The 12631-nt window shown below is 52.4% G+C and overlaps 1 protein-coding gene across 6 annotated transcripts in view; it reads right to left on the bottom strand.

Moving 5' to 3' along the window:
• Positions 1-615: 615 nt before the first annotated feature.
• The window catches only part of SIL1 (SIL1 nucleotide exchange factor), a 287743-nt gene continuing 275727 nt past the window's right edge, over positions 616-12631 (bottom strand). For all 6 annotated transcript variants that reach the window (XM_060637836.3, XM_060637835.3, XM_060637834.2 and 3 more), the window contains 3 exons: positions 5360-5456; positions 4753-4917; positions 616-1135 (listed from right to left, as the gene is read on the bottom strand). In XM_060637836.3, coding sequence (XP_060493819.2) covers positions 779-1135; positions 4753-4917; positions 5360-5456 — 619 coding nt within the window. In that variant the 3' untranslated portion in view covers positions 616-778. The remainder of the gene's footprint in view (positions 1136-4752; positions 4918-5359; positions 5457-12631) is intronic.

The raw sequence follows: 12631 nt of genomic DNA, 5'->3' as shown, positions 1-12631 counted from the left end.
CTTTAGCAAGATCACTCCTCTCCAAGAGTAAGGCCTACACACCCAAGGGCTTCCTGAGAGCCACAAGCCACCCCCAATCCTTCCACCACCCAGGCCCAGCACCAATTGCTCCACCCTAGCCCACAAGCTGCCTGGGCTGACACAGCACTCAGGCTTCCACCACTGCCAGTGGCCTCAAGGTTAATACTTGAGAATATAGTACAGGGTCCGTGAGATGATCCCCCAGACCTTCCCTCAGAGCCAGGTGGGGGAAAGAACGAGCTTGGATGCCAGATCCTGATGCAGTGCTTTATGCATGTTTTCTCTCACTTAATGGCACTCCCCTATGACAGTTGAGAAAACAGGGTCAGGGGAAGGTAAATGACTTCCCAAGGTCGCAGAGCTACTGGTTGTTAAAGAGCTGGTACCAGCCAGGGTTTTCCAACTCCTGAGCCCGGACCGTTCCTATGGGGCCTATTACTAGATGCTGTGGGCTTACCATCCGGCATGTCATCAGGGGCCCCTCAGTGGCCTGTCACCCAACAACCTGCCTAACTGCCCTAGGGGGCTCCCAGACACAGCCCCCCAACCACAGGACTGTGCCCCACCTACAGAGACACAAAACAAGACAATGGCTCTCATGCCTCCATTTAATGGCCAAGTCAGCACTGCCCAGATGATACCCAGGCCCCAGTAAGGAAGTCCTCCCTTCTGCCTGGTATCCCCTGAAGAGCCCACCCAAGCTGGTACCCAACAGTCTCACCAGTGCCCCGGTCCAGTCCTGGTGTTAGGGGCAATCTCATCTCAGCTCCTTCAGCAAGCTGTTGATAGATCCCAGCAGTTCCCGAAAGTATCCCTCATCCTCTCCATCTTGGAGCTCCAGGGTGGCCAGAGCCTGGTAATCAGCCTGAAGGCTGACCAGTGTCCTGCTGAGCTGGGGGTCCTGATGGTAGCGGTCCCGGCAAGTGGCCAGGAGGGCTCCCAGGGTCTGCAGCACCTTTTCGCGGGCATCATGCTCAGGGAGGGCCAGGAGGTGAGCAGTGATCTCACACCAGCCCTGCTCCCGCAGGCCTGGTAGGAGGTGCACCTGGCGATACTGCTGCAGCTTCTCTGGGGACGTCTCCTGGGTCAGCTCGGCTTCCTCCTCTGCAAACATCTGCCATCCGTGTGGCCACACACCAGGGATGGGGTTGGGGAGAGAACACACAAACATCAGTCAGCTCTGCCCTTCAGACAGGAAGGCATGTGGCTGACCATGAGTCCACCCCTCTGCCTCCATCCTTTTGTGCCTCCAAAGTCCAACATGGGAGAATGTCGGCTGGACTCATGACTTCACACAAGCTCCCCCACCCATTTATCCCTACGTCCACCTGTCTGTATCCATCCATGCATTCATCAAAAACAGCTGGGCAATGTGCCAGAGAAACCAAGACTGAGACAACGTCCTAGCCCTCAAGGAGCTCAGTGTCTAGCAGGAGAGTAAAAATTTCCTAAATAGCAAGATGAATTTAGTTCAGCAGTGTAGTGTGGAGGCAGATAGGCTAGGTTCAAATTCCTGCTCCAATACGGACAGCCAAACGGCCTTAGGCTGCCACCGCATCCTCTCTTACGTGGCGATGACATGACCCCCCCTCAGGACTGTTGGGGGGACTCACTGGGGTAGTGAACACACACGCAGCCAGCATCCGGCACACAGCACACCCAAAACATGACCTTTGCTATCAAGTAGAATCACATCATCTACACCTGAAGCAGCATTAGCTGTAAAGTGGTGTGTATAGCACCGTCCTCACCACCACTAGATCCACTCCCTCAGAGGAGTCAGGACACAGGGCAGAGAAGATGGCATTTCCCTGAGGTGGGAGGCCAAGGAGGAGCTCTCCAAGTGGGTAAGATGAAGGGTCCACATACAGGAGGGTCGCAACAACAGGACTGGGCCCACCTCCTATCTGAAGAAGGGCAGGTTGTTCTTGTCCATGGGGCATGAGGGTCAGGCTGAAGCCCAGAACACACAGAACCCTGGCTGTCCCTCCAAGGAACATGGCCTTTATGCCAAGGGTCTGGGGAGCTGAGATAAATTTGGGCAGAAAGTCACATGCTTGGCCAATGGCTGTAAAGTACAGAAACCCATCCCCATTAGCAGGAAGTGGTGGAAGCCAACCCTGCCAGGCTGCCAGAGGCAGGAAACACCTGAAACAGCTAAGTTTCCAGCTTATTTCAAATGTCAGGGGAAGGCTATGCAGAGGCAGAGGGTGCACAGTGGGGAGATGTCCCTTCCTGGCTGTACTAAGTGTCCCTGCAAGAAGAAAGAAGAAATGTCGGCCCTAACTCCAGGTGAGAATGAGGCATACAGAGGACAGGGAAGGCAAGAGGAAAGCCCCGGAGAGACCAGGGGCCACGGTGCACCACCTAAAGGCCTTGGGGTCCATGGGGCCTGGTGGAGGGAAGCAGGCAGGGGCAGGGATCATCATCTGGTAACAGAAAAGGATGAGAGGAACCTGGTAGTCCTTTCTTAACCCACCTTCAAGTGCCACAGCTCCGCCTCTAGAACATCGCAGTCCTTCTAGCCCTTTGTCTCTGCCCCTGTGCCCTGCCCCTCACTGCACTTCGTCAGTCCAGTGCCTCCCACTCCCAACCTGCCTCCCCCAGCCCTCTGATGGCAGACTGCTGCCCAGCCCCAAACCCTCCACCACTGGGCACTTCTGATGATAAAGACTAAACCCCTTCCCAAGGACTTCAAGGCCCTGCAGGGTCCACCCTGACCTGCACTTGGCCTCATCCCCATATCCACCCTCACTCATGCACCTGTCACACAAAATGTCCCCCAGAGCCTTTAAGGTACAGCTTGGAGGTGCATTCCTACCCAACCCCAACTCCATAATAACTCATTCCTCAGATCTCAGTGCCTCCCCTGACTCCCCAGAAGAGGTCAGAGCCCCTGACTTGTAAGCCTCTGCAGACCACATGCTCCAGGTAATACTCGGATAAAAGCCTGCCCAAAAGCACCAAGAGAGAAGGGACCAGGGACCTGGGAGAGCACTGGGCAGGGCAGACAACCAGTCACCACCTGTGGTGGAAAGAACCGGTGAGTGGGTCATCCCTGTATCCCCTCAGCTCCATGGAGGCATGGAATGGATGTGGATTCACGACCACTGGCCAGCATCTCACTCTGCACAAGCAGCAATCTGAGAGGTGGTCCACTCTCCATGGGAAATCTGCATTTCAGCTGCTACTTTGCCACAACACCACCCTCAAGGTGTGGGGCACCTCAAATTGCAACCTGACATGCCTCCATCTCAGGCAGCTCCGATCAAGTCCCAGTCTGATTAGTTCTCCATTCTTTCCAAAGAACCACAAGAATTACCTCAAGCATAGTGTGGCTGACGTGTGCCTTAAGGTCTCTGGCTGGCTGCGACTCCTCTACCACCCTCCTCATCCCACCCCATAGAAGGTGTCTCTGTACTGTCTGCAGAGACACCAGTCCCTCCCCAGCATTCACAGCACCCCAAAGCCTCAAGGCAAGCTCCGGGGGCCAGGTGACTCAGGCAGCTCTCTGGGGATACACCAATGTCACAGGAGTCACCACCCAGGACTGGGACAGCAAAGAGATACCCAGTACACCAGAGCAAAGAGGTGAGTTTCTCCTGGGAAAGGCCAAGCCAACATGCAGGTCTTTCTCCAGGCTTGCTTGCCCCTTCCCAAGAAGTCAACTGTGCCCGGGCCTTATTAATTGGATGTAAGCACCACATGACTGCCTGCTGTTATGGGTTTCTGCAGCTTGAAGAGGGAGAGAGAGATAGCGGGTGGGGCAGGCAAAAAGAATGAGAGACAAGGTAGGCCAAGAGAAATAGCACCAGAGAGTGAGCACACAACTGCAACTAACTGACCGAGAAGCAGCGACAGACAACTCTGACCCTCAGTCTGAGGCAGGGGCAGGGAGGCAGGCTGGGCCTCTCAGTCTCCAACACTCAGCACTGGTTCCAGTGGCTGCCCAGCCCTGCTTCCCAAATCCAGAGTCGGCTGTTCTAGGGAGAGTGTGGTCCGAGAGAGGCAGCTGAGAAAGCCCGGCTAATGCTCTCTGTAGCCGCTGAATAAAGAATACAGACCTGGCTGGTTTTATGCAGCTTTAATTAAGATACTTTTCAGGCTCATAAACACCAAAGTGGGTTGGACACCAAGTATCCTCCCAGGTGGCAACAACAGGGGTCCCCGGGCCCCTCGAGGGCAGCCATTCTGAGCCCTCGCCCAAAGCCAAAGCTCCCAGAGGAGCCACCTCCAGGTTTCTAAAATCAAGATTCAGCATCATTCCAGCCTCTGGCTAATTAGTGTTCCGGCTGCTGCAAGGGCTCCCAGACACAGCTGCTCCAGCCCACCTGCTCCTCATCACTCCCACCCTAGGCTTTAGCCAAATGAATGACCTTTCATTCCATGAAGGGCTGACCTGGCCATTTCTGGCCTTCCATCATGCTGAGCCTGCCGCCTGCATACTCTAGCCTGGCCACTGTCAGTGCCCCCGCCCCTGCTCCTCCTCACCAGCCCTCAGCTTTCAGTTTAACAGTCACTTCCCACAGGATACCCTCCCGGAGGTCTCAGAAATTCTGGGTGAAGGGCCCTCACAGCATCCCCATCTGCCCAGCATAGTCTGGCACATTTTCTCAGGATCATTGTCATGAGGATGGAAGGCTAGATAGAAAAGATGTGGGAGGGGGTGGGGGTCAAATGGCCAGAAGCAAAGTAAAGTGAGGGGGAGGCACAACATATCCAGGCACTCACCTTTTCAGTGACCAGGTCATAAAGCAGAGTGACCACACGCACAGCCAGCACCTCTGTGCCCTTTGCCTGCACTAGGGTCCTCAGGACCTGCAGCCCCCCCAGTTTCAGGAACTGCTGCTGGGCATAGGGGAAGTGTCGCAGGAGGGAGCACAGCGCAAACAGGACCTGCAGAGGGTGAGGAGCAATGTGGAGCTGGCCCTGCCTCAAGGCTCAGCAGAGGCAACCAGAGGTACACCCACTACCCCACCCCTGGCCCACCCACCACCCACCCCTGTGGGTGGTTCTAGCTACACTCTAGAACACAGGTCTGTGAGAGCCAGAAGAAAGGCCAGGACAGGAAGCCCTTAACATCACCCAGTGGGCAAAGGCCGAGGACAGGGAGCCAGAAGGTGGCACCCGTAACTAATCGTGGGAGCTGAACCTAGGCCTCCAGATGGCTCAGCAGGCTGCCATGCTGCTTTGGGTGAGTGGGACCCCTTCCCCTATGCCACCCCATGGATGACCACTCAGATCCCAAGGGTAATGTAAAGTCTGAAAAGGGACCCATGCCTTTCAGGCTCCACAGGTGTGCTAGGGGCTGGGCAGAAGGAACGGAGCAGAAACACACCTTCTTCTTTGCAGTGAGAGGCTGCTCCGTAGCCAGGATGACCAGCAGCTTCTGGAGGGCTCCCCCTTCAATGGCCTCTACTTGGACCTTTGGGTTGCTGGGGGGAAAGCACAGGACAGCATGACATTGTACCTACTCACCAACTTGGGGGAATGCCATTGTACTCCCCAGGAATCTGGGTGGTTAGGGAGATGCTAACATAAGAGCCATACCCTAGGGAAAAAAAGGTGCACAAGGGAGTGTTCCCACTTGGGACAAGCTAGAACTTAGCTGAGGGAACAGGCCAATTGCTAAACATCCACCCGGGTATGAAGGCCTATGACCAAAATGACAGGGCCAACGGCTTCCATGCCATTGCCCTACCGTCTAGTAGCCAACGGGCTGGGATGACCTGGGAAGAGAAATCACTTCTACCATTTTAGGATCTCCTGATGCTAAAGGTGCTTCTCAGTGTCCCTCGCATGGAAAGCCTTCCCCCACACTCCCCAAGCCTGCATAGGTTCTTCTTCCTTCCATGATCCCAGGCAAACATACACTGGGGAGCAATTATTAAAAACTCTGTCCTCCTCTGAGCATGAGCCCCTCCAGTCCCGGGGCTGGAGCCCATTCCTCTTTCCTGTCCTGGATGGAACACACAGACCACATGTAGTCAACGCTTGTGGGAAGAAAACAGGGAGAATGAATGAGATCCAAGGAGACTCTAACCCTAAGTAGATCCTAAAACAGGGCCCACCCAGATGCTTCCCCACTGTGAGAGTAGCTACTGTGATTGTCCCTGTACTCTTAGCACTCAGCACAGAGCCTATGTCATGGGACCCAGGAAAACAGGGCAAGAATGACACATGTGCACAACCAGAACTATATCAACCAACACACAGCAACACTAAAACACTCAAAACCTAGAGCTGCCTCTGGAGATCCTCTCCCTGTTCTGGGCTGGAGAAAGAGTGATAGATAGGTTCAAACATTCAGGCACAACTCTCCTAGATGAAAGGATAGGAGCCTGGCTGTTGAGACCTCCATAGGGCAGGGTGCCAGGCAGGGGATATGTCTGGGAACCTCTTGCTTTCTACGATCAAATTAGTGATCAATTAGGGAATAAGTGCCAAGCACAGGGACCTGTGTAGTTAGGCCCTTGAGGGACCTGTGTAGTCAAGGCTCCCTCATCAACCACTTAGGAGGCCTCAGAGAAGAAAGGTGGTGGCAGGCTCCCAAAAAGCCCAAAACCAGGAGGAGGGGGAGGGGCCAGGCCAGAGGTCACAGACTGGCTCTCGCGCTCACCCAGACAGCCCACAAAGGGCACCGAGTCTTTTCTTAGCTCTGGCTCCTTCACTTTAGCATGACCACCAGCTCCCTGGAGACCCCAAAAGCATCTGCTCCTCCTAACCCCCAACCTCGGCAAGGGGCCTTCATGGCATCTTGCAGAGTAAGGCAGGGTCTGAAACCCAGGCGGAAATGGGAGGCACCTAACAAGAGGGTTCACACTGCTGCTTGCAGGAGAGGGCCTGCCACACAGCAGGTGCTCTCTCAAAGATGGCCCAATGGCATGGTGATGGGGCCCAAGTGAGGCCTCAATGGACCACCCTCCATTCCTACCAGGCACTAGCTTCAAGTTTCAAAGAGGACTTAGCAAGCTGAGCCATTTTTCCTGCTGTAAATGGGAGGTGCCTGAGTGCTTCTGCATCCTCTCATCTAGAAAGGACGTGCAGAGTGGGTGCTACCCTGTCCCACTGCAACTCCACTGGTGGGTTTGAGAAGCAGCCTGGAGATGGGTCGGGGTCTCTGGGGAAAGGAAGCTGACAGCTCCTCTCCAGACAGGCAGGTGGGCACCAGTGCACAGGGAGCCTGGGAGCTGAGTCTTTCCCCTGCCCTCTGCTCCCCCAACTTGAGAAAAGCAGCTGCTTCATCAAAGTGTGAGCTAATTAGGACTGTCTTTGCCATCATGTGCCTGAGGAACACTCACCCGCAACAGGCAGGGTCTTTTTTCTAGGAAAAGATGACCCTGCTGAGAAATTCACACAAACACCAAATACTGCTCCCTAAGAAAGGGGGGCTGTGAGACCCAGCATCACATCAGCCTCAGAGGATGCATCAGAGAGAGCATACAGAGCAGCAGGGACAAGGACCTCCAAAGAAAGCATATAGGGCTTGGTCGTGGTTTACAGATCTGCTGAGAACAAGACCCAGGGATGAGATAATCTCCCGGCCAACTCCAGAAGACAAGGGTGGGGGACCTTAGGAGACCCACTTGAGCATGCTAAGTACAGGGACCTACCTGGGCACCAGCCAGAGTAATAGTCCTGTCACGAACATGAGGCGGTACTGGGGGAGAGGGGAACTGTGCTCACCCAGGTCTGAATGGTTAGAAGGGGAGAGAAGTACCAGGGCAAAAAGCAGAGGGCTCAAACCATGTAGGCAGATCCCTGGGATCCTCCAAATAGAACATGAGCTGACTAGGAGTAAAGAAAAGATGCCAAAAGCCATTAAGAGATAGGGCTTCCCTGGTACTCCATATCTACAGGAGCCCTGATATAAGATGCAGAGGGCCAGACCACACTCTGTCACAGGAAAGATGCAGAGGCCAGCCACTGCTAGGTGGCTGCACAGAGAAGCCCCACATGCAGGGCAGATTTGGGGGGGAAGCTCAGCCTGATATCGGCCACCAAACAAGCCAGGATTCACATAGGAGAGAGACCACACCACCAGACCTTATTTACAAGTTTCAGAGTGAATGAATGACCAAAAAGCTCTGGGGGATCAGAAAAAGAACAGGAAGGTCTGGGCTGGGAGAGCCAGGAGGGCTGCACTGGAGAAGAGGCATTGCAGGAAGCTGAAGTTCAGGTGAAGCATAGCTATGGACAGGAGGAAGGGCAGGTGCTCAGGGAACAGCAGGGGTGTGTGTGGAGAGGTGACACCATTCAGTACAAAGCTTCCCTGGAAAGTCATGGAAAATGGGGCTGAGAGGTGCAGCTGACAAGCAGCACCAGTGCAGGTCAGGAGGTCACGATGCTTGTAGTGACAAGGAGGCCTGCTGGCTGGGACCGAGGAGGGGCGATGCAGGACCCAGAACCTGTCCATAAAGCAGAGCCCACTCCTGCTTCTTCCTCGAGAAATGCCGCACCCAAAGTAAGAGTTGTAACAAGCTCCTTCAAGGCACACACACACCAGAAAGGGCCCAAGAGCAGCGTCTGCCTCAGGACAGTGGCCCTGGGGACAAGAGATCAGATGGGAGAACACTCTGAGCCACGCAGTTTACCACTCCCAGGTCAAGTTGGCTCTGGGTATGTAGTGTGTACCTCTAAAGTGACCAGCATCCCTTCTTTCCCACCCCTCAGTACAGTCACTCTTCGCTCTCCCTTCCTCTGAGACACTCCTCAGAGTGCCTCTCTCACTCCTTATGGTCCCGATGGGGCAGGTCTCAACCCCCTAGAACCCACAGAAAGGCTTGAGGATCGAGTACAGGTCCATGGTCCATCACAGCCTGCCATCACCATGGCTTCTGTGGGCCACCCAGGACTGGATAACCAGAGCACTCAGTCTACGCTAGAGTCAGGACAAAAAGAAGTTTCCTTCTCCATAAGATAGGTTGCTATAAACCAGGAGCATGTATGGTTATGCCGATAGCAGCCGGGTCCCACCCTATCCCCATGGAGAGAAGCCCATTAGGGGAGTAGAGAATAGAGCTCACACAGAAGTAAACCAGAAGGAAAAAGAGACTGATGTCTCTTTGCTTTGTCACTTGCTGAAATCATTCTCATAAGGCAATAAACCTACGTTTTCACCTACAGCAGAATCCTGAAGAACCTGGGTGAGTAGAGCAGGACCATGGGCTAATAATGGCCTCCAAAGGGCTGCGCCTTTTCTCCTGACGAACTTAAATGAAGGAGCCCACATTAACTCTGGGCCCTCCCCCAAACTTCAGTGGTGCTGTAGACACTTCAGGGGGTCCATATAATACCCTCAGATAACAGCTTTTTAGTAATGCCCAGTAGAGGGGCTGAGGAACACAGAAGAGAGAGGTGGAGAATATAAAGTTTGTGTTTCTTTTGTTTCTTTTTTTTTTTTTTTTTAACGTTTATTTTATTTATTTTTGAGACAGAGAGAGACAGAGCATGAACGGGGGAGGATCAGAGAGAGAGGGAGACACAGAATCTGAAACAGGCTCCAGGCTCTGAGCTGTTGGCACAGAGCCTGACGCGGGGCTCGAACTCACGGACCACGAAATCATGACCTGAGCCGAAGTCGGATGCTTAACTGACTGAGCCACCCAGGCACCCCTAAAGTTTGTGTTTCTAAAGACACTCAGTCCATCCAGGCAGGGACAGGAGAGCTGGGTGTTTCTTGAGCAATCCACTCTGGAAGAGCAGAGACCAGCATGCTCTCAGAACCTCTCTCTCCCTGGTGGCTCAGCCTTGGGCTCTAAATGTTCATTGTTGTGTGTTTTGGGGCATGAAGTTTCCCCCAAAATAGCTGGGTGAGGTTAGGGGATGTGCAAGGGCTGGCCTGGAGAGCCCTTGGCGGGAATCCTGTGCACAATGGCTCATGACCTTGGGCAAGTCCTTTCATTTCAGTTTCCTCACCTATGAGGCAGAGCTAAAACCACCTGTGTTAAAGGTATGCTAATGAAAGCCAAGATGCTAGCCAATGCAGAATGACTGTAAGAGTAAATTACAGTGGGTTTGCTACAAAGAGCCAAGACCATTTCCTCAAGAACACAGATGCCCGAGGCACACATATGCTGGCCTCATCTCCTTCCTAGCATATAGACTCAGGACTAGAGCTGTGGCTCATGCAGGGGGTGGGGACAAGGTGGTTCTTGCTGGCTGGAAGGTGGGTGTCCTGACAGTTGGAGATTTGAGTGAGTTAAAAGGGCAGGGGCCTGGCATGCCTCTCAGCGACATCAGTGACGCTGGTGTGCTCAAAGTCAACAGAAGGATATTAAGGACGTAGCTCGTCTCTGATGAGATAAATGAGACTAAACCTTGTTCAGGGCTAAGCTGGCTGGACTGAATAAATACCATTAGCACTCGGATTACTGGGATGTTCACAATCAGCAGGCAAGTCAGCTGTCTGTGTGTAGAGGGATGGCAGCAGCTGCTACTTTGTAAATCTTGGGTAGGGCTGGGGGGAGATCACAGAAATGGAAATGATTGCCTTTGCAGAAACCAAGCAGTTTGGTTCAGGTGACTGATACAGGCAATCTGCCAAGGGTCAGAGATCATATTTTAGTTAACTAAAGGTGAGCAAGTGTTGGGGGTGGGAGCAGTCAGGGGGAAGGTGGTAGAGCTGATCTCAGAGTGTATCACCAAGCCCGGCCACAGGGCCCAGGAGAGTCCTGCGCAACTCAGGTCCAGGAGTTGCCCTTCTCCCTCTTTGGCACTCAGGACTCGCTACATAATTTTCAGGGCTGGTACAGAATGGAAATGTGAGGCCCTTGTTTAAAACTTATTAGAAACTTGGGGCGCCTGAGTGGCTTAGTTGGTTAAGCGTCTGACTCTTGATTTCGGCTCAGGTCATGATCTCACAGTTCATGAGTTCAAGCATGAGTTCGAGACCCACATCGTACTCTGCACTGACAGTGTGACACCGGGGTTGGGATTCATTCTCTCTCTCTGCCCCTCCCCCACATGCTTACTTGCTCTCTCTCAAAAATAAACAAACATTAAAAAATTTTTTAAAAATTATTGCAAACTGAAGATGGTAAGGACAGAACATTAAACCAAGCACAGGCCCTTTTCACTGCAGGGTCCTATGCAGCGATACGGATCACACAGCCATGAAGCAAGTGCTGCTGACATCAGGGGTGTGTGCGCTGAAACAGAAAATACATAGAGATCCTGCTTGGGGTGAAGTGAAAAAACAAGGGCTGAAAAGGGAGCCTGGATCATTGGAAAAGGAGAAAAACTGGAAAAGGCAGAGTTCCGGAAAGGGAAATGAGGGTTAGGTTGACAGGTTAGATGGGGCTGAGTAAACACTAAGGTGAAATCCCCAAAGCAGAGCTATGTCTTCTACAGTGCCAGTGACCACCGGTCACTCAGGACACACCGGGCTATGTGCTCTCTCATGAGTCCTCATGAATTTCTAAGCAGGGTAAATTTTTTTTTTCATTCTCTTCTCTTCTTTTTAATGTTTATTTATTTTTGAGAGAGAGAGGGGCAGAATGCCAGTCGGGGAGGGGCAGAGAGAGAAGAGACCCAGAATCTGGAAGGAGACTCCAGGCTCTGAGCTGTCAGCACAGAGCCCGAAGCGGGGCTCAAACCCATGAACTGGGAGATCATGACCTGAGCCGAAGTCAGTCGCCCAACCGACTGAGCCACCCAGGTGCCCCCTTTTCATTCTCTTAATAACAGAATAAAAAAATACCATTGTTCTGAAATACTCCCTGAAAAGATCCTATGCAGTGTGGAAAGGAAGCAGATCTCAGGGGAGTATGTGGTCAGGCTTAATCATTTGTGATCCTGCCTGATGAAGTGGTATACATGCTCACCTTCTTGCCCAGAGAGAAAGATTTCTTCTCTGCTGGCCTCACCTTGTCTGTGCCCTAACGTGAGGCCTTGATCATCTGTGAAACACAAGGATTTGCAGGATGTATAATCTTGAAATAGGCAGTTCACTAGGGATCTATACTAGCCTGCCATCTAGGGATCAATGGAGTTAAACAATTAATCAAGATAGGGACAATTACCAACTTGAATAAAAATAGAATAGGTTCACCAAAAAAATAAATGCCACATGAGAGTGAACCCCTCAAGAGAATCAAAACATCCAGCCAGTAACATGAGATTAATACCACAACGGGGATGATGGAAACTACCCTGGGCCCCTGGACCCTGGGGAAAGGTAGGATTATCACTGGACATATTCATAAACAGTCAACAACCAGAAGGGAGTCATGTAAGCAAATGAAGGACACACACAATTCACCACAATGATGGTGCTCACAAGAGTATCTCTAAGAGGCCCTTTTTGCATGTACATGCGCGCGCACACACACACACACACACACACACACACACAGTGATCAACTGCCCACCTCTGGAAAGAGAAACAGGGTCTGAGAGAGTAGACCCAAAGAATTTTAACAGACATCTGCTAGCTCTCATACATAACTCTGCATCACAATCACCAGAAACACTGTTTTGGTGGCTTGTTATTTTATTTATTTATTTATTTTTAACTCTTCAATCATTTCAGACTGGGCCTTTAAAAATCACAGAAAATTACAGAGAAAACTAACCTACAGGAAAGTTGCAAAATAGCAAAAGAACTCCC

Source organism: Panthera onca, chromosome A1 (genome assembly GCF_046562875.1).
Source record: "Panthera onca isolate mPanOnc1 chromosome A1, mPanOnc1 haplotype 2, whole genome shotgun sequence".
Taxonomy (NCBI): domain Eukaryota; kingdom Metazoa; phylum Chordata; class Mammalia; order Carnivora; family Felidae; genus Panthera; species Panthera onca.
The sequence above is the reverse complement of the archived record's forward strand: the minus strand, read 5'-3'. Positions and strand labels throughout refer to the sequence as shown.